At 44.2% G+C, this 22246-nt stretch overlaps 1 protein-coding gene across 1 annotated transcript in view; it reads right to left on the bottom strand.

The window, feature by feature from the left end:
• Nucleotides 1-22246, bottom strand: part of Myo3b (myosin IIIB) — a 314924-nt gene that overhangs the window by 194462 nt on the left and 98216 nt on the right. The window contains exon 8 of the mRNA XM_005065170.4: nt 2754-2909. Within this exon, the coding sequence (XP_005065227.1) occupies nt 2754-2909 (156 nt within the window). The remainder of the gene's footprint in view (nt 1-2753; nt 2910-22246) is intronic.

Here is a 22246-nt window from a genome sequence, read left to right as displayed (position 1 = left end):
ATGAATAAATTTGATTTTGAGTAAGAGAAATCGATATTTTTAACCTTTAGTGCTCCCTTACTATTTATTTTTATGGTCTTCTCTGATAAATTAAAGAGATGGATTTTCACAGACAAAAGGCAAGAGAAAGGTTGTTGTATTGGCTAGTTTTATGTCAAATGGACACAAGCTAGAGTCATCTAAGAGAAGGGAACCTCAACTGAGAAAATGCCTCCATAGGATTGGACTGTAGGCAAGTATGGAGGACATTTTCTTAATTAGTAGCTGATGGGGGGCGCTCAGACCATTGTGAGTGGTGCCACCCCTGAGCTGCTGGTTTTGGGTGCCATGGGAAGCAGGTTGAGCAAGCCACAAGGAGCAAGCCCGTAAGCAGCACCCCTCCAAGGCCTCTGCATCAGCTTCTACCTCCAGGTTCCTTCCCTGCTTGAGTTCCTGCCTTTAGAGCCTCTGATGATGAACAGTGATAATGAGGAGTAAGCAAAATAAACCCTTTCCTCCCCAAGTTGGCTTGGGTAGTAGTGTTTCATCAGAACGATGAAATTCCTAAGATTGTGATGTTATAAAATCATGTAGGACTCCGAAGAGACTATGCACTGTAGCTGAAATCACCCCTATACTTTTATGTGTAGATTCAATCCACAGTTAAAACAGTCCCCATGCTACAGAAGAAACTTCAGAAGAAGAAAAAGTTAAAGAACTTTTCCAGCAAGCGGCTGAGCTACTGCCCGTATCTGGCAGAGGTGGTGGTTTTAACCCTCAGATTGCCCTGCCTGCTGTGTGGGCATCCGTTGCAGAGAAACGAGGGGCCTATTTTCTCATTCATCCATGCTCTTGCCTCTGTCAGTCTTTATTTTCTCCACCTTTACTGAAAACTCACAACTTTAGATAGATTAGCTCGCCAGTCGCAAATGACAGCTGAGAGCTTTCCGATGTGGGTTCAGGAAACATCTATATAGCTAACACCTTGCCAGTCACTAAGAGGGAGTTCATGGCAGAGTAAGTGTCAATTACACTGTGGTCCCTTTGGAATTCATTTCCCTGCCTCCTGAGAAAGGGGCTGTGCAACGTTTTGATATGTATTTGTGAGGCTGTATTTTTTAAATGACTGTTCAAAGGAACACAAACTGTGGCAGAATGAAACTGGACATTACAAGGACCCGGAGAAGCTTTGCCACCTACCAGGCTTCTGACATCAAAAGAATTGGCAAAGAGAAAGAGAATTAGAGCAAGGACCTGAGTATGCATGGAATCACTATTTTCTAAGGGGGGAAAAGTGTTTAAAACGTAGAACTGGACAGGCAAACTTGGGTTTGTAAGTCTGGGAGCCGTCTTAGAAGCCAATGGATAAAAGACCTCTGATCAAACTGGACAGGAGAAGTTGGGTCCGACCTCAACGCTTAAGGGCTGGGTTTCCTTAGGCCTGGTTTGACAGTGTTTGTATTTTGTGTTCATTTTGGTGGGGTGTGTGACTGTGGAGGAGGCTCATGTGTAGAAGCTAAAGGAAAGGGGGTTTTTGGTTCCCTGGCCTTATGTACAAGTTCCTACTGGCTCAAAAGGAACCCAGTGACAAGAATGTCTGTGCCTCTCTGCCCTGTCCCCAGCCACAGACACAGAAATGGCCCTGGGAAGGGGAACCAATAGGAAAATGTTGCTTCGCACTATCCTAAGCAGAAACCTGTGACAACAGAGAAAACCAGCACAACACAGTCACCTTGAAATTGCATCTCTGGCAAGCCTGGCTTTTGCTTTGGGTTTGTAAACGGTTTTCTGCAGAATACAGGGATATGTCCAGCACTGACCTGCGCTGTTTTATTGTCTTCACCTCTTGTATTTGAATGCTCTTTTAATAATACTGGTCTGGTGCTTATCTGCATTCCAGCCAGATATAAAAACCAAGTAATTGCTGGGCAGAGGAGGTTTGTCTGCAATTAAATTTTTTTTCTTAAAGAGAAATTGTGCCACCCTCTGGATGGAAATCAAAGATCTGTTTCTTAGAGATACACACAGAATAGAGTTTTAAATATTTCTTCTCATTCCCTAAAATTAAACATTGAAAAAATCTGCCTTTTAAAAGTCAGGAGTGTGTGTGTGTGGGGAGGCTACAGCCATGTAGAGGGGAACCTGGTTGCTTTAGATAGCATAGACAAAATATATGAAAAAGAAAACTAGAATAACTCTGCAGATGTTTTTAAACATGCACTCGTTCCACAGCCTGTTCCTAGCGACCATGTCTGTTCCCTGCTCTCCACTAGCCGGGTCACAACTTTCCACATAGTTTGAGCCTTGGCTGTTTTGCAGTTACATTTGTACTAAATGTAACCACCTTTTTAATGAGCGCTAACTGAACATGAGGACAATGAGACTTCAGCCATTTGAGAAATTAGTCACGGGAACCTGGAAAGGCAGTTTTTGAATCCTGCCTAATCATCCATGGGACATGCTTAAAGATACACAAAATGAAATTCTGAAGTTGGGCAGCGGTGGCGCACGCTTTTAGTCCCAGCACTCAGGAGGCAGACGCAGGTGGGTCTCTGTGAGTTCCAGGCCAGCCTGGTCTACAGTGTGAGTTCCAGAACAGCCAAGGCTACACAGAGAAACCCTGTCTCAAATACAACCACCACCAACAAAAACCTCTGAAAAAACACAAGGATGTGGTTGCTACCAATTAAAATGTGGAACAAATAAGATGGTAGGGTATTTATCCTCTCCTAAATACCCAGAGGAGGATGCCAGAGCAATGCACAGAACTGTACCTGGCTTTGGCAACAGGGTTCAGGTGCTTCTGGTCTTGGAGAAGCTTGGCCAGCTGTTTTTGCAGGAACAAAACCTTGCCTTGACTTTCTTTAATGAATGGGTGGTCCAGGAGATGGGTGACCGAAGGCCGCTTTTCAAAATCTTTAATAAGACACCTGTTGGCAAAAAATAAACAAATAGCTCAAAACATTTGACCTTCTCTTTCCCTGGGAACATAGGAGAGAGGAGCCAGATGATACACTTGATCATTAGTTAACCCCACACAACTCTTTCCTTTGAGATGTGTACCAGAGAGTGGGAAATTTTTAATTGAATTGGTTAAAACATCAGAAACCTACTTTAGATTGTCCTAAGTAGATATTGAAAGTTCAACCAACTTTACCCTCTATTTACTGTGAAGTATTTAAAACATTGGAAAAACAGGCTGCTTAGAAAAATTTCCATCTTATTTTTCATTACAGAAAAGCATTTTCAGGGGAAGGAAGTTTATCTTAGGAGCATATAGGATTAAGATCTATGGCCTCAACTAATCTCATGGAGATGTTCTCACTTGATGGTGTGTGGTGCTTGGGGGAGGGGCTGTCTAGGAGCTTGTAAGGAAAGAAAGGAACCTGCAAGAAAGAGAAAAGCCCAGTCATTGGTTTCTAATGTTTTCTGAGAGAGCAGTGAAGCGCCAGAACAGGAAGTGACTAGCACATAGTTCCAGAGAATTGTGATGGAATTATGCAGAGGGGGAATAAAAAGTCCACTCAAAATGGTAAACGTCAGGTCCATGTAAACGCCTCTGCATAGAGCCACACCTGTGGACGGGCTTTCTCTTTTGGATTCAATGACCTATCGAAAGCAAACAGTAATTCCATCCATATTGCTGCGTGCTCCACGCTAAGGTGGTTTTGACACACGGAACCCTCCAGTGAAATGGAATCTGATGAATACCACTCCAGTTACCATCGTCCTTCTATTCCAAGTAACTGCCCTGAGTCAGAGAAGGAAGTCTCAGCATCTTTCAGTCTCGAGCTAACACTGGAGACTCAGGATAAATACAGAATGCCCTTCTGCCCACTCAGTGTCACTGGCCGCTATGACCCCCCCACCCCGCACAGAGGTGTGCCAGCAGCAGCCCAAAGCCCTGACAAGCAAGCGGTAAGCAGTCAGGACCCCCTGAGCATCTTCGACAGAGCATTTAAGCAAAGTCCTTCAAAGCCGTCCCAGTAGTCAGATTTACACAGAGCTTCCAGCTTTGCAATTTTCACTTCAAAACACTTTCCCATCCCTCACCTCCTAGTCCCAAAGGACTCGGTGACTTTCCTGGGTCAGTCCATTTGAGGATGGCATGAGGGCTTCTAGAACCAGAGCTAGAAAAGCCAACTGCACCCAGAGCATCTCCAGACGGATGCCCGCAAGACTATAAATACCACCTCCACCTTGCCATGGGAAAAATCAATCATTTGACTTTTATCGGTCCAGGGTGGTTTGTATAGCCTGTTATTTTTCCTAGCAACAATACGAAATCAGAGCACACATTCACAAGAGACAGCTCTTGTCTTCCCATGAGCAGGCCTCCCTGGATTCCATGTATATTCATATGTCCTTGTGACTGCCATTTGAGTCACCATTTGCTGTGAAAAGAAGGAACTCAAGAGGGCTATTTAGTTGGCAATCTGGTGGTGTTCTTCCCTCCTGGCTTAAGCATAAAACATAAAAACCCCTAAAATAAAATAGCCATGTGTCTCCTGAGGGCTGGTAAAGACAGACCTGGGTCCTCAGAACAGGGTAGGATGGTAGCCCAGGATCTACCCAGTGGCTCAGCAGTCACTCTTGCAGAGGACCCGAGTTCTGATTATAGCACCACCACCACCTATAACTCCAGCCCTGGGGATCCAATATCCTCTTCTGACCTCACATGCATATAAACACACACACACACACACACACACACACACACACACACAATTTCTTTTGAGGAAGATCCTTGCCAGGTAACTGTTGCCAGTGCTTCATATTGAAAGACTCATAGGCAAAGCCAGACATGGACTAAGCGACAGTGTGAAATAGTTGACGGCACATGAAATGGGCAGTGAGCAGAATGTACCTCCACCTTCCTCCCTGGGACAGATGCTCAGGGGAGGCCATCAGGAGAGGCCTGAAGACAGAGTTTTTGGGTATCCTTAGAGAGCCTATCCCTAGCAGTTGATGGTAGGATATTTATCCTATCACACAGTGTTAACATCTACCCACAATACAGGGCTTCTGCATTACTGGAGAAGATCTTGCTTTAATCACAGAGTGGGTATGAGAAAGGCATGGACAGAAAAGAGAGGGAAGCAGGTGAGGAAGACAGCTACACAGGAAGCCAAGATGGGGGGCACAACAGCCTGGAAGATGATGAGTCTTCTCAGGAAGGCTGGAGTGGGTGGAACACCGCACCACGGGATCGACAGAATCCGAGAAGCTGAGTGTGCCTGGGAGGAATGCTAAACAGCACGGTGACACATCTAGCTGCACGGGAAGGATTTTTAGGGGAAGGGCAAAAAGACCTTGAAAGCATAGCCGAATTTCGCAAACAGCTCTGCATACCTTGTTCTCACTGGGGCAAAGCCCGAGTCTGAAAGGGAATTGTTATTATATTGACAGGCAGAGGCAAAGGCTCCGTCTACTAGACAGTGGGGCATCATCTCATTCCCTTTACTCAGCAAACATTTATTATGCTGCACCAGAACTAGATGAAATAAACTAATGCATGAACAATTATGATGTTTATCCTCAAACACCTACCATAAATTTAGTTGGAAAGATGGAAGGACCAGAGAAGCATAGGAAACAGTAAAAATCTGGTGTTTGCTTATTTGTTTAGGAAGAAAACAAATAACAAACACTAGGCAAGGCGGTGCGTGCCTGTCATCTCAGCACTTGGGAGGAGAAGGAAAGAGCATTACAAGTTCAAGGTCATTTTCAGAATGTTAGTGGCGTCCAGGTCAGCCTGGACTATGCGAGATCCTGACACAAAAGAACAACTCAAACAAAAAGAGAAATACAGGGTTTCAGAGCTATAAGGATCACGATTTTCTAGTTGTGCATGTGTGGGGGGATGTGTATGTACATATTCATGTGTGTGTGTGTGTGTGTGTGTGTGTGTGTGCACATGGATGTGTGTGCACATGAGAGGCCAGAGGTCAACCTTAGGTGCCTTCCACAAGTCTTCTCCATCTTATTTTTTGAGAGCGGTCTGTCGGTGAAGCTGGAGCTCACTGACTGGGCAGACAGGCTGGCCAATAAGAGCTAGGTATCCACCTTTCCCATCCTCCAGCATTGGATGCTTGCCATGTGCCCACTTTTGTGTGGGTGCTGGGGATTCAAACTTGGGTCCTCGTGTCTTTTGAGGCAGGAACCTTACCAGACTACAAGGACTACAGGCACGCACCGTGACCCCTGGCGGAGATGTCCTATTCTAATCTCCTTTCAGAACCTGAAGAACCTGAGGTCATCCTGTTAGTGATGGGGCCCTGGGCCAACCCCCAAAGGAGAACCCTTCCTATTCTGTAGTGTTAAAAAGGGCAAGCCACAGTGTGCCAAACAGTACAGTCGGGGGTGTATTGCTAGAGACCTCTCTATTCATGGTGGACTTCCTGGAGCTGGCAAGACCTGAGCCAGGTTTGAGGGAACAAGAATGAGTTAGATTGATGAGGAGGAGGCAGAAGGCATTTATTTCTAAGAGGGGAAACATCAATCAGTGTAACGCACAGTGCTAGCTAAGGAATGTAATCAGTAACTAGGAAACCATCAGCGCACGCACCTTCACCTCTCAAGCTGCCACTTTTGAATGTCTAAGGGCAATTATTGTCTCTCATCCCTTTACCAAATCTAAGGAGTAATTATTATTGCTTAAATTTTGAAGGGCAATGTCCTACTCTTCTTGCTCAAGATTTTCAGCTCATCATTCCCAAGCATTTTGGAAGGAGACAAAACTATCAAAACGGTAGGAACCCTGGACAGTATCCATGTACTTATTTTTCACGAGAGAGAGAGAGAGAGGGGTCTCAGATTTAGAGTACAAACAGCTGAAACTAAGAAAATGGAAAATGAGTATTTGTTAAGTCAAAGATTTCAATCTCCAGTTTCAGAATATATCCCCTAGCCAGGGCCTCAGCAGGTTTTACAAAAGGATGTGTAATACATGGATCTCTGACATGGGACATGGGGACCAGTTAAAGTACTAGCCATGTAAGGTATTCTATTGAGAGAGACTGAAAGAAGAAAAGAAATAGTTTTCTAGTAAAAAAAATTTGGAGGACACCGGTAATCCTCTAAATGAAGTAAGTTTGGGATATTATAATGTATTATGTACGTTGATGTTTTGCCTACATATATATCTATGTGAGAGCATCAGAAGCCCGGGAATTGGAGTTAAAAGACAAGTTGTAAGCTGCTGTGTGGGTGCTGGGACTCTAACCAGGATCCTCCAGAACAGTGGCCAGTGCTCTTAACCCTTGAGCCATCTATCTCTCCAGCCCCCAAAAGCATGCTTTCTTTTTCTCTTTCCTGTTGCCAGTGGACCATATACCACAGACACCATCTTGGAAGTTCTGTTGTAAGTGTTGATTAGAGTCATATATTTAAAAGAAGGGACAGAGATGAGTCTTCCCCTACAAGACCAAGGCAAGACCAAGCCTCTAATTGCCACTGTGCCTGCTATTTCCACAGAAGGAAGTGTCTCACATTGGGGTATGCTTGGCCCTAGTTGGCTCTTCTCAGAGTCTTTCACTTAAGGAAAAATAAAATTGAACATGGAACGACTTTAGGGAAACTAGATCCTAGGTAAAATCTTTCACTGATATGTTCTTTTAATCTCTTTATTTTTTTCTTTTTTAAAAAATTAAATTTAGATGCGGTTTTTCTGTGATGAGGGGACCCAAAGAAAAATATAATGAAATTATATTTATATTCTGTACAGTAAGAGGCCCTGGGTTTACAAGGCCGCAGTTGACAGTTTGAATATGATAGAAAAACCCACCAGAAGAAAAATGGAGCAAGCTCCAGCCTTGAGGGAAATCCATTCAGTACCTGATTTGAAATTCTAGTACTTTCCATCATGTTTTCTTGGCTAAAGATTAATTCCTGGAATTCATTTGTGTTCCCACATTAAACACAAGTTGTTGCTGCTATTTGCAGTAAGCCAAAACAGACAAAAAGCAGCGAGAAGCAATGTTGGGAGCCTACACCAGGAGGCCATCGGTGTGGGGAGTTCAGGGTGTGGGGGCTGGGCACACGGGGGTTGGGGGGGTTGCGTTGGCGGTAGGGGGTGACACCCTGCTGATGCAGCTGCATCGTGCCTGTAATCTGACATTTTACAATGACTGAAACCTCAGATGCCTTTACAGGGGAGCTATTTACCAAGAATCAAGATTTACCCATAAATAAACCTACTTGATTTAGAGCAGCTGAAAAAGCAAAAAACTAAAAATACTGATGAGCTTGAAATAAAAAAAAAGAAAAGCAACCAGGAGGGTAGCCTGCTCCCACACAGAGGGGCCATTCTACAACAAAACCCATGATTTTCATCTCCTCTCGTTTCTTTGTCTGTATTTTGTCTTTCATGCCGTCTGCTGCAAAGGTTTGCTACTTGGATCAAGTGCCCCCATTGGTACAGGACACCCAAATACTGTGGATCTGAGCAAACATTTCACTGGCCCATGACTCACTTTGCTGTCTCGAGGTTCCTATCACCGGCACACAGAAGCCTGACTGGCAAGAGGAGAAAAATCCTCCTGAGGCTAGATATGGTAATTATAGGCTAAGCAGCAGAGCCCACGGTGTTCTGCCTTGAAAGAAAATTTCCATTCTGAAAAACAAGACTGACAAACATAGGCATTTTCCCAAAGTGACTAATGTCTCCAAGAGGTAGGGGGTGGGAGGCAGCTGACATTGCTTATATGACTTTAGAGAACAACCCCCTTCCTGGTGTGCTGAAATATTTAGCAACATTCCATTTCCCAAAACTTATGCACAGGGTTTCAGTGATGTGCTGAGGTCTTACTGTTGAGAACTGGAATTACATGCTAGCTTCATGCCCGGGGTGGGGAGGTGAATGATGTAAGTGAGATGCCTGGCTGCAAACTCAGCGAGGCTAGGCAGCTGTAACAGTCTTAGCGAGGGATGGCCTGTATTTGCTGAGTGTAAAAGCTCTGAGAAGGCAGGAAGGGTCTTTCAGAGTACTCCCCACGCGGGAAGGGAGAGAGCAATCTCCCTCTGAAGCAAACCTGTAATGAGAACAGAGTTTGTGCCATCAGGGGGTAGGAAGGGCAGATGGGGTGGTTTGAATAGGAGTGGCCCCACAGGCTTATATATCTGAATGCTTAGTCATTGGAGAGTGGCACTACTTGAGAAGGATTAGGAGGTGTGGTCTTGTAGGAAGTGTATTTTGGGGGTGAACTTTGAGATTCTAAAAGTCCAAGCCAGGCCCAGTGTCTCTTTCTTCCTGCTGCCTGAGGACCCAGATGTAGACCTCTCAGCTCTTTTTCTAGCACCATTCCTGCCTGCATGCCACGGTGCTTCCCACCATGATGATAATGAACTAACTCCCTGAAACTATGAGCAAGTCCCCAACTCTTATAAGAGTTCCCTTGGTCATGGCGTGTCTTCACAGCAATAGAGAGAACACTGACTTAGACAGCAGAGGACTTTGGGCAGTTGTCATCTTTCCTGAGGTCCCTGGCTGGAGAGGCAAAAAAGTAGAAAGAGATACAAGTGAGTCTGCTTGGTAGGCAAAACTGTTGGTACCAACAGACCAAGGCGAGGTCATGGAAGAGAAAAGAAAGAACATTGCATTGCCTCAACTCCCAGACTGAAGTATGGAGAGCAACTCTCCTCCTCTACAGATGACTCAAACAAGGTAAAGAAGCAAGGGAAGAAAATGTCTGAAGACAAACCATCAAACCTACAGTACACAGGGCTGGAGCTACCTCCAGAGGTTAGAGTATGCACTGTGGTTGGAGACAGTCCGTTCACAGAGCCAGTGCCCAGGGTCAGCTTTCAGAGGTAGAGCTGTAGCATGTAGACACATGCCACCCCGATATGTGACTGGAATAAAGCCTGCCAATACAGAGACCCCTTTATTTTCCTGTTTCTGATCCCTTGGAAATTTAAATAATTAGAAAAACACAGACCAGTAGCTGGCTGTGTTCTTAGTTCAGGAGATGTGCTAAATTTTTTTAGCTACTCAAGCACTGCTTGTGTAAGGGTAGGCTGTTCTCTCTCTCCCCATAGGAGAGTGTACCATAATCGGATAACAGGTAGTATCGGTCTGGGGGAGGTCTGAGGAGCAACCCGGAAATGTTAAATGAATGAAGAACCCTCTTACATCAGGCCAGCCAAGCAGCAGGAAGGGGCATGATTAGGGGTAAGCAGAAGCGTGTCCAAGGAAAGGCCAGAGAAGACTGATGAGGGAGGTGGCAGCTTTATCATTACTGACGGCAGTGTCACCTTCTGTAATGGATACATTACAAGCATACCTTCTGCTGGATACATGCACAGGCGTGGGCGTGCACTCACACGCACACCCTCGCACACGCACACGTACGCTCACGAACACACACACACACACACACACACGCACACGCACACATCTTGAAGCATGTGCCGCAGTACATGTATGGAGGTCAGAGGCAGCTTGTGGAATTGCTTCTCTATTTATTTGGGTTCCAACGATTGAGCTCAGACTTTCTGGCTCATCCAGCAAGCATCTCTACCCACTGGCCCATATCCCTAATCCAAATGTCTCCATTTTTGTACCCTAGGACTAAGGCCATTTTGAGGGTAGTAACTGGTGGCCCTTCACTACCATGTTTCTTACTAGTTTAGTTGGGTTTTTATGGAAATCACTTTGCCATTAAACTGACTTTTTTTCTCCTTGTGTGTCTGCAGATGATATGAATGAGTGTGCATACGATGTGCAAATGTACATGCCTGTGCATGTATGAGGGGTCAAGAATTCAGTGTCAAGCATCTTACTCAGTTGCTCTGAACTTATTTTGGGGAGGGGGGTCTAGCTGGAACTCAGCTAGGCTGGCTGTCCAACGAAGCCTAGAGGTTCTCTTATCTCCATTTTCCCAGCACTGGGACTATGGGAGTGCACCACTGTGTCCCAAATTTATGTGGATGCTGAGAATATGACTTTAAGCCCTCTTGCTTGCGCAGCAAGTTCTTACTCTCTGAGCCATCTCATGTGATGCACCAGGCAGTGGACTGCTCTCTCAGGGGACAGTCATAGCAGCTGTCATCACTGTTGTTCAGCACAGCTAAGGTCTCCTCCAGCACCCTAGTCAAAGCCTCTTGGGTCTTTTGTCATGGCAGGGTTTGGCAACACATCCTCCAGACTTGACCAGAAAGCCAGATGTCAACCATGGCTGCCTTTAGAGGTCTTTACTTAAGTTGAACATCAAAGAAAGTTTTGCTTTAAGCATCCCAGGAAGAATAGGGGCACTGGGGGAGAGGTTGAGGCTGCCCAGATGACCTGTGACTCAGAACAAGATACCCAGGAGCTGCCAAGACACAGCTCTCTCCTTAAAGGAAAGAAAAATGCAGCTTGTCCTGGAGTCAAATATGAGTGACCATGGTCTAGAACACAGATTCAAGTTTCTCTAAATGCCATATTCCAATGTGGTAATAGTTTCAACCAGCTTTATAATAATGAAACAAAGAAAAATCTTAAGTGAAGATGCTTTTCAAATATCTTTTGGGAAGTATCATGTAGGTAAGTCACAACAAAGTGGTGGTGGAGACCATCTTCCTCAGGCCTCAGATGCTACCCAGTGACATTAGTTTGGGGGCTGAGGGGATCTAGTGATCTATTAAGTTAATGCATCCCAAAAGATTTCACTGGTGGCCACAAGGGTGTTGTGGTCACACTCAGAGGGAGATGGTGGCTGTTAAAGAACCCAAGACAGCTGGGCGGTGGTGGTACACGCCTTTGATCCCAGCACTCAGGGGACAGAGGCACCCGGATCTCTGAGTTCAAGGTCAGTCTGGTCTACAATGAGCTGAAAGACAGCCAGACAAGATAACTTGTAACTGGGTCCTAGACCTGCAACATCTCAACCTCTCCCCAGTCATTGATGTTCTAACCAGTCAATCAGCCTTTCTTGTCAAAGCCTTCTAAAAACAGTTGCCCACATAGACACAGCACTTTCTGAATAGTCTGTTGATGCATTTAAACGATACATTCAGTGACAAAACCCATTATTCTCCCTAGCATGATGTATTCTTAAAAGCACTGGGACAATGATAAGCATTAAGTCAGGTACTGAGGACAACTCTAACACTTAGAGCTATGCAGTGATATATGTTTTACTTAGAATCGCTGAGTTTCTGCTTTTTATTTATTTATTGGACACAGGATTTTTGTGGAGAGTAACTGAGGCGATGGTTACACATTGCTCGCTATACAGTAAGCACTCAGTAAATACTGGTTCTGTGGTAAGCCACTGTACCAAGTGATTAGGGGAGAAATGTAGTTATGGCACACCCAACAACAGTAGTGCTACCTATATATCTTAGTCTATAGTCCACTCCACACTGCTGTGACAATATTTAGAGCAAGCAGATGAAAATGAAAAGAAATTTATTTTCTCACAGTCCTAAAGACTATTAAATCCAAGGTCAAGACATGAGAAGGTTCATGTTCATTATGAAGAATGTTCTCTATTTCCAGTATGGTTTTCCCAAAGGAACGATGCTTCGTGCTCACATGGCAGGAGACAATTCACTCATGGGAGAAGAGCCCTCATGTCCTGACACTCTCCGAGAGGCCCTACATCTCCATATGGCCACATTTGCAGCACTGAGTTTTGGAGGAAACCACTGGATCCGATCACTAGCTTTTCTTTAGTGTTGAGGTCTGCTGTCTCCTAAGTAGTTACTTACCTAACTAAACTGGGTCTAGTATTATAAAAATCTAACTTGAGAAGTTCAGTCAGATGGGTAATTAATTCTTTGCTTTCCATGTGATTCCTACTATTGAGAGAAGAATTTCTGTTTGATTGTAGATGTCCTTAAGCAGAATTTGTGACATTTGGGGTAGAGGGGACATTTCGGGTCTGACAATTCAGCAAAAGAAAAACCCTCGGTGTTTTCAAGTTCAAGCTTTTGGGTCCCCTTGTTTTTGAATGTCTGGGTCATTCCTTTGATTTAAAAATCAATTTCCATTTTGACAAACAGTCATGGTCGGCTTCTTAGCCCAGGCTTCAGTGCCTGGGGACATCTGAATTGTATTCTTTCTCTTGATCCTGCTTGCCACCCTGCCCTGACTTCAATCCATAATTCTCATTTGTATGCATTTTACCTCTGAGGACAAGGAATGGATAAGACTTAGGCAGTCCCTAAAATAACTGAACAGCCAACTCCACGGCAATGGAAAGCACTTGCCTAGGAATACCCAGGACTAGGGCAGGGGTTTCCATAAGAAACATATGCAATCTTCGGTAATACCAACTCACACATGAAATAGCCAAAGGGCTAGATGAGACTGACATCATGGTTCATTAATAAACATGTACATTAAGCATTTACCATGAAAGGCACTGTACCAAGTACTGAGGGCAGTGGTGCTTTCATGGAATTTGGAAACAAGTGGCTGAATACATGTATCAGCAGTTGTAATTCAAGGCTGAAGAGTCTAGGGTCTGTCATAACCCCCAAAGAAGTAAATGACTCCAGCTGGGAGGACAAGTGTTTCAGATGGGAGGTGACATTCTTCAAGGACAGGGTGGACACTGGGAGGAAGTGCAAGGGAGAGACAGTCAGATAAATGGCTCAGGAGTCCCCTGTGGAGGCCCATGGATGTCTTCGTTTTAGGTATCAAACTGAAAACATGGTATAGAATCAGTTGGTGGTGAGAATGGTCTCTTTTTAGGAAGGATATGGTTAGAACAAAGGATGCAGGGAGAGAAAGACTATGGTCGTAGCTATGGGGCGTGAGGACCAGTTGACAATATAGCAAAAGCAGCCACCAGTGGACTTTTAAGCAAACGTAAATTTGACAGATAGACAAGAAGCTAGATCTCTGTGAACATGAAAATCCATCTTCAACCTGCACCATCCACTGACACTCCTCCCAAAGGACCCCAGGACCTCGACATTACCGGTTCCCTAGTCTCATTTTAGCTCTCACTCTTCCCAAGGGATCTGTCCCAGCCACAGCTGCTGCTGCTCTGGACCATGGCCACCTTCCCTCCTCGTTCGTTCTCTGTCCTTACAGCTCTCTGGGACTCTTGACCACTCTTCCTTGCTTTCTCTCACTCCCAGAATTCAAGACGGCAAGGGTGGAGCAAACTGTGAGCTAAAAGAGAGAGCAGTGACCACAGGATGGCCAGTCTTGTTTCTCAGGCAAGCCTGTCCCTAGCCACCGCTAAGCCTGTCTGGTGGATCAAGGACACTGTAGGGAGTGACTTTACGTATCTGTAAGCTATCTGTAAGTGCTGACCACTCCGTGTGGGTGTGTTCACAGGTAAGTAAAATCACTCCCTACAGGACACCAGAACAATTAATGTACAGGGAATTTGCCATCCAGCTTAGTCACAGAGACTCACAATCCCAAACAGGTGACAGATCCTGCTAAAAGCCAGTGTTGCCAATGCACACACCTGGCACCTGGTAAAAAATTAAGTATAAGAAAACTAGCAAAAACTACTCTATAAAATCTGCAGCTGCTAGCCATTGTCTATAATTTTCTTTCTTAGTTATTTGTTTGAGGCCGTTCTCACCGTGCAGGAATCCCTATGCAGACCAGGCTGGCCTTGAACTCTGTGATCCCCTCGCCTCTGCCTCCATGCCTGGACCCACTGAAAAAATGACTTCATAACAACTTTAATGAGGTATAGCCCACAAGCCATACAGTTTAGCCATTTAAGATGTACAATCCAAAGATCTGTATGTTCGTGGTTAGGCGGCCATTACTATAATCAGTGTTTGACATCATCACTCCACGAAGAAACTGCATCCATTCTCAGTCACTTCTATTTCCCTCAGCTGCCTCCATCCCAGGCAGTTGCTAGTTTATTTTCCATCGCCATGAATTTGCCAGATCTGAGCATTTCTATACTATGTGGGGCTGGCTTCTTCCACTCATTATAGCTTCAAGGTTCTTCCAAGTCACAGCACACATTAATATTTAATTCCTTTTGCTAAAAATAATCTTCCATTGTGTGAATGTATCACATTTTCTTCAATTATCAACTGATAGGTTTTGGGTTATTTCTACTTTTAAACAATTATAAACTAATAGTGTAAGGAATATTTGTTGCTGTTTATTTGCTTGGTCACTTGGTTGCCTTTTGAGACAGGGATCCCACTATGAGGCCCAGGCCGTCAACTAAATCACTATGTAGCCCAGGCTAGCCTTCAGTTGTGAACCTCCTACCTCTGCCTCCCTATTACTGGGAGCACAGTCATGTAGCTACCATCTGCAGCTTGTTAGAAATATCCCCTTATGTGGTTTGTATGTGGTTACATGGCTTCATTTCTCCTGGGAACATATGTAGGGGTGGAGTTGCTGGATCGGATGATGATAACTTTTGAGTTATCTATTGGAAAAACACCAGTCTGTGTTCCAAAGCAGTCCCTCCGCTTTTCCTTCCCCATAGCAGGACACACAATTGATTTTTAATACTTTATCTTCTTCCAGAAATGATGTAAGGACAAAACATGTGCTCAGATATGCAAAGATACATGCAATAAGACAACATAAAAATAATGTAAGCCAGGAGGGGAAATGATAGAACAAAGGAGAAATTCGGTAAGGAAAATACCAAATAAACTTTATTGAGGATGGACACAAATTCGACTCCTAGCTTCCTAGCAGACCATGCGAAAGGGGAAATGTCTGTTCTATGTATCTTGTAATCTGTGATTTGCTAACTGCCCAGCTCATTCCCTGACTACAGTGAGCTGTGAACATTGGTAGTGAGACTGAAGAAAATATCTTCCGGCTTTCCGCAGAAACCTGTAATGAGTCTGCAGTGTAGTGAGTACAGCAGCCTCCACTGAGCATGGCCACGTAGTTCATAGGGCTGTTTTCTACATCACTCTCCAATCCTGGGGCATGCTTGGAACCATCCAGTAAAAATATTCTCCTGGGAGGCCAATACAGAGTTCCCTGATCTTAACCTGGGGTTAGCTCTACTGGGGAGTGGGTGAGCCTTTCCAGGCTGTAGAGTGCAGTGCTGAGCCACTAGCATCAACAGAGTCAAGGAAAGGCAGACACCAAGACTTATCGTGATCCTTGCAAAGGCCAAAAGGAAGATTCCAGAAAGAGTTTAACTCATGGGTGGAATGTAGCTCAGAGAAAGGACCAAGAAGGCCCAAAGGAGAGAGCCGGGGCTGCTGCTGCTGGTGGTGGTGGGAGGGTGGGAGGGACTAGAACATAGCACAACTGCAAAAGTGGCCAGAAAACAGTAGGACAAATGCAGCCACCAGAGGCTCCAGCCAGCGTCTCAGAATGCAATGCATAGATAGTGGGGGCAGGGGAGCTCGGTAAAGAGCAATAATGGCCCACAGCTGCAGTGGTCCTGGTGGCACTGGCACCCACACTCTGTGCTCCTCTTTTAATGCATGCTCTTTTGGTGAAGGCAGACATGGACTAAACACTTCTCTGGCCGATTGCCAACTCCATGGCCCTTGTGGATGGTATAAACACGAAACTGGGGGGGAATGAACCAGCCTGGTTTCCCTAACAGCCTAACTGCTGCTGAAAAGCCCGCAGGGAGGGGGGTCTTGTCGGATAATAGGCAGTTGTCCATGTTTTATGCAAATCAGCATTTTGCACAGCTATTGCTGCTTTGCTTAGTGGTCCTGAGGACACAGACCACCACCACTGTGGCTGTCACCTGCTAGCCCTTCTGCCCAACTTCCGAGCCAAAACCTTTTAAAGGACAATAAATCATAAGGCCCCACTGATTCCTGTTGCTGCTCTTTGGAGAAATGTTTCTTCCTCTGGACCCTGCCACCCACAGCAGCCAGCCAGGAAGCACTCCTGTGCCCTCCTGCAACAGAAAAGAAGTGCCCCCACCCCCACCCGCGGGGATGTCAACCCAGTGCCTTGTGTGAGCATCACATTTTTGCAAGAGAAAATATTTTTTTCTTTTTTAGGCAAGGGACTGAATAAAGACACCACACTGGCTGCCAGGGGAGTCTGGGGAGTCCTTAGCCCTCCTCCATTAGCAGAACAGCTCCATCCATTACTTCAAAGCCTCATCAGAGACCCTAATCCTTCCTGAAAGGAACTCTCTGGCAGCCAAGCCTTTAATTTGCTGAATAATAGACCCACTGATTAACCCTCACAAGGCAAATCACAGATCCTGCAGGCAGCGAGTGTTCCCAGGGGGCTGAGAGAACCAAGGGGCTGCTGGAATCTGTTTTATTTTTTTCATCCCCCCTGTTGGGGAACTAACCCTGTATGAGCTCCTCAGTGAGATTTCTGGTCTTCTCTCTTTGCCCAGTTTTTGGTTTTTGGTCCCTATAGATACTATTGACTCCTTTTACCCATACTGTAGTATGGTCTGAATTTTAAGCCATGTGTCCTGATGCCAAGTATGAATAGGTGATATGGAATGATTATGTCACCAAACATAACTGAAATTAGTGATGATGAAAGCTCTCTATAGACCGACTACCTGAGCCCCTCGGCTCTAGGCAGACTGCTGTGTTCAGGGGGTCAGAAATGGAATAGAATCCACAAGGGCAAGAAATGGAAGATTGTTTCTAATTCAACAAGAGATGTCTAGTGTGGGACAAGGCTGGTGGCTTTTTCTGCGGATGCCTGCAGCTGGAGGTAGACAACTATGCTCTGTGTTGCCAAGGACAGGTAACAGGTAGGCTGGACCAATGGCTCCCCACCTCTGTGCACCAATAAATCACATCCATATTAGCCTTCCACTAGTCCCATCAGATAATGAGATGAATGATTGGACAGATGACACAGTGGTCAATTATCACGTGGATGATATAAATTCTATTGTGTCAAGGACATTTATCTCTGTATCGATCTGGCTTTCCAAGCAAGGATCATAAATTACTCCCTTCCACAACTGTATGATAAATACTGTAATAACAGAATGCCACCAACTCCCATTTTCCCAATAAATTCCCATATGGTTTTGGTTAGAGAAGAAACATGCACAGGGCTTTTTTTTTCCTGCTTTTTTTTTTTCATTTTATCTTACTAAAGGCTTTATTATTAGACTACTTTCAGGTTCCCAACAAGTTTGAAAGGAAGGCACAGGGATTTCCTCTTGCCCTCTGCTCCCACATACTTCTAACCTCATTGACACCATCCCTGTCAAGAGTTGGACTTTATTACAATTAAAAACCTGGTGAAGACATCGTAATTACCTAAAGCCCGTAGTTTGTCTTAGAGTTCATTCCTGGTGTCATGCATTCTACTGCTGGATAAATTTATGACATTTATTTACTACATGATGCAGTTGTAGAGTTTCAGGGGGTCTTTTGCTTTATAAGCAGTGTGTTAAGGAGACTTTCACACATTTCAGGAACTGCTTAAGTTCTGATACCCAGATTTTAGCTTGAGAACGTGGATGACTCTGGACATACACTCAGAAAGCTGTTCATTATAATTTGCTATACTCTCTGCATTAAATTACAGTTACTTTGGCACCTAAGTCAAATGGCTCAAAGGAAGCCTGTACCGCCTTCCTGGATTATACATGCAAATTACTTCTCTGTGTCCTGGTCTCTTCACTCACTTAATCTCTAAATTTCCCAGCTCTGGAAAGCACTGTTCATGCTCCAAAGAGGGGAAAATACAAGCAGAACCGGCTAACATGCTGCATATGCATACAATACACCCACACTCACAAGTGTGCACACACAGGCACACACCACACACACACACACACACACACACACACATCTTAAGATGGAACAAGCAGGAATACAGTTCTATGAGTAATGCCCTTAATTGCAAGCAACTCTTATGATTAAATTTCTTTTTTCTCTCCTTTCTTTCTTTTCTCTTTCTTTTTTAGATGGGGTTTCTCTGTATAACTCTGGCTATCCTGAACTCGCTCTGTAGACCAGACTGCCCTTGAATTCACAGAGACCTGCTTGCCTCTGCCGCACAAGTCCTGGGATCAAAGGTGTGCACCACCACTGCCCAGCACAATAAATATCTTTAGAAAGGTTTTTGAGTTATATCACTGTACTGGCAGAAATTTTGAACTTAGAATGCAGAAGCATCACAGTGCATCCACTCAATACAAGCAACTAGACAGATTAGCTCCTCTATATTTTTCTTCTTTTTCAATTACTAGTTCAATCCAAAGTTTTCATTCTATAGCCAACAACAGAGTCAACACATACACTTGGTATTTCAGCCGAAGACTATCCATATACACTGCCGAAACTTAGGAGGCAATTGTCACTAGGAGGAACTTCTCAAAGTTGTTTTTACAGGATACTTTAAATTCATCTTGTGCACAGAACTCATTATCCATAAAGGGCAAAGCCCTTTTTCTTTTTTTAAAAGATTTATTTATTTATTTATTTATTATATAAACAGTGTTCTGCCTACATGCCAGAAAAGGGCATCAGATTGAATTGTAGATGGTTGTGAGCCACCATGTGGTTGCTGAGAACTGAACTCAGGACCTCCGGAAGAGCAGTCAGTGCTCTTAACCTCTGAGCCATCTCTCCAGCCCCCCAGAATTTTTCATTTGTGTTTATTCTTCACTTAGCTTGCAAAACTCTCCTACAGGTGACTATCAAAACCAAAACAATAGCAAGTCACAGGTATGGTATGATCCAGGCCTTCACTCACTCACTTCTGCATGGAAAATGTCAGCAGTGAGTTACTCAGAGGCTGGACACAGACCGCCCCCAGACATGGTGAGTGTACCCTCATCTGCTACTCCATTATAACGGTGCTATCCATCCTGATTAGGATCAACGTCCTCAAGTTCCTCCAGCCCCATTTCGTCAGCCTCTTTTGTCTCCTCTTAGGAAGGAGTTCTTCCAGCAAAGAGAGGTTTTATTTTGTTGTTTAGTTGGTTGGTTTTTGTTTTGTTGTTGTGAGAAAGCTGTTTTCAGGTAGCTTGCCTTAAGACTCAATGATGAAGCATCTGTTTTCATGTGGTCCATGATGAATTGGCACTGCTTCATTTAGCATTTGATAAAATGGCTCCACACCTGGCAATCTGAGCTGAGTGAGAGATGATGACTACCGTTCAGTTGTCAAGGATGTGTGTCCGTTTGTGCATGATGGAAAGTAAAAGCAGAAACCAGCTGACATCCACTCAGGGCCTCCACACATGTATAGCATGAGTATGTCCATAGGCACACACACAGAATACTTTTAAAGGTTTAATGTTAGACACATATACACGCTCTAGCATCTTAATCTCCAGGAAAGATATTGGAACACCATAGAGACCAACCTGGGTTTGCATCTCTGTTCAGATGTAGCTATGAGGCCTACAGCCCATCACTTACTTGGCTGCCATGAAGCTCAGCTTCCCTTGTAAGTAGTCACCCACTTTCTAAGAGCAGTTAGGATCCAGGGAAATCACACAGGCAAAGGGCATTTCACCTGGCCAGACACATAGTACCTGGCAGTCATGTGTAAGTGAAGTTTATTATAGGGTCTGGGGTGTGTTCAGTGGTTAAAGCAGTTGCAGTATGAGACCCTGGGTTCAATCTCTGGCATCATGGGGGGGAAAGCTTATTGAAAAGATTATTGTTTGTACCTCTTCAAACTTATCTAACAATTTCTATTCTAGTCCTCATGCATCTTTTAGGATTTACTAAATGTAAGCAAATTGGTTTTCTTTGGCTAAATTAAGTTTGCTATGTTTGTTTTGCCATGAAAGATTTTCAAATAGCAGAAAATTTTGTCATAATTAAAAAGAAATGTAGCCCAGCAGTCATGGTGCATGCCTTTAATTCCAGCACTCGGGAGGAAGACACAGGTGAATCTCTGTGAGTTCAATTTCAGTTTAGTCTACAAAGAGAGTTCCGGGACAGCCAGGGCTATTACACAGAGAAATTCTGTCTCAAAAACAAAACAAAACAAAGCAAAAAAGAAATGTAAACTCCATGACCACAAAGATTGAGTAACAATAAGCCCGTAGCATCAATCACTAAGTGACTTTAGTCCATGCCTGAATTGCTAGGGCCCGTGTTGATTTATGAGATCCTTCTCAACACAGCTTGATGGTGATCTCTTGGTCAGTACTGGGTGCGAGTGATGTCAGCTTGCCATATCTCCCTAGGATAATGTGTTCCTCTTAGACCAAGACATCTTAATGCCCAGCTCTCTATGGAGGTCTGCAATTCCTTGACAGTTATAGAAATTCCCTGCTTTCACTTGAGACATAGTTTTAACATAAGCTTTAATAGTGGATAAATATTTAAACAAACAAACAAACAAAAAAGAAAATGAAAGGAAAGAAGAGAAGAAATGAGGGAAGAAAGGGAAAGATTCACTATAGCTATACAGCACAGGGCTAACTCTTGACATTCACTCCTTGTGGCAGGTGGGTGAACATTGCTATCCTTGCTTGAAATATCAAATCACTTATGGCTCTATAGTTATGTAGTCATAGGGTATATTAATTGTCTGGATCTGCAATAAGAAGTATCACAAACTGAGTGATTGTCTCATGGGCTTCTATCCTAGCTTCTGATAACCCCTCAGTGTGAGACAACCTGAGTCCAGGCTACACATGTGTTGTCTCTATGTCTACTTCTGTGATTGTTTGTATAAGAAGGGCCCACATAGGATCATAGATTTGAATACTTGGTCACCAGAAAGTGTCACTATTTGAAAGGATTAAGAGGTGTGGCCTTGTTGGAGGAATTCTGTCACTGGGTTGTGGGTTTTCAGAAACACATGCCAAGCCCACAGAGTCTCCCTCTTTTCCTGCTGCCTGCAGATCTGATGTAGAATTCTCAACCTTTCCGGCACCATGTCTGCCTGCATGCTACTACGCTCCCTGCCATAACTCAGAAACTGTAAGTCAGCCCCAATACTTTCTTTTAGAAGAGTTGCCCTGGTCTTTGTGTCTCTTCATAGGAATAGAACACTGAACAAGACATGTATTATTCCAGAATACCCCGACTAATACACCTAAATCTCTCTTTTATATAGACACCTACTACAATGGGTTAGGACCCACTCTTCTTCAGTATGCCTTCATCTTAGCTAGTTTCATGTGCAAAGGCCTGTTTCCATATAAAGTCACATCTGAGATACTGAGGGTTAAACCATGTAGATTTTGAGAGACAACATGCAAACCACAGCCTGAGCAGCAGAAGCCAGGCTTGGGAGCACTGCTCACCCCTGGTCATTTAAGCGTGCGTACTTTCTTAAAGGCAGAATTCCTGTTATTTTATTAAAATATCTATTTTAAATACAATTAATTTTTAGTTCAATAAATACCCTTTCATTTCCAAATCAAATCACGCTGGTCATGATAGCATACATCTG

This window comes from Mesocricetus auratus, unplaced genomic scaffold (genome assembly GCF_017639785.1).
Source record: "Mesocricetus auratus isolate SY011 unplaced genomic scaffold, BCM_Maur_2.0 Super-Scaffold_100004, whole genome shotgun sequence".
NCBI lineage: Eukaryota > Metazoa > Chordata > Mammalia > Rodentia > Cricetidae > Mesocricetus > Mesocricetus auratus.
This window is presented reverse-complemented; position numbering and strand designations above follow the sequence as displayed.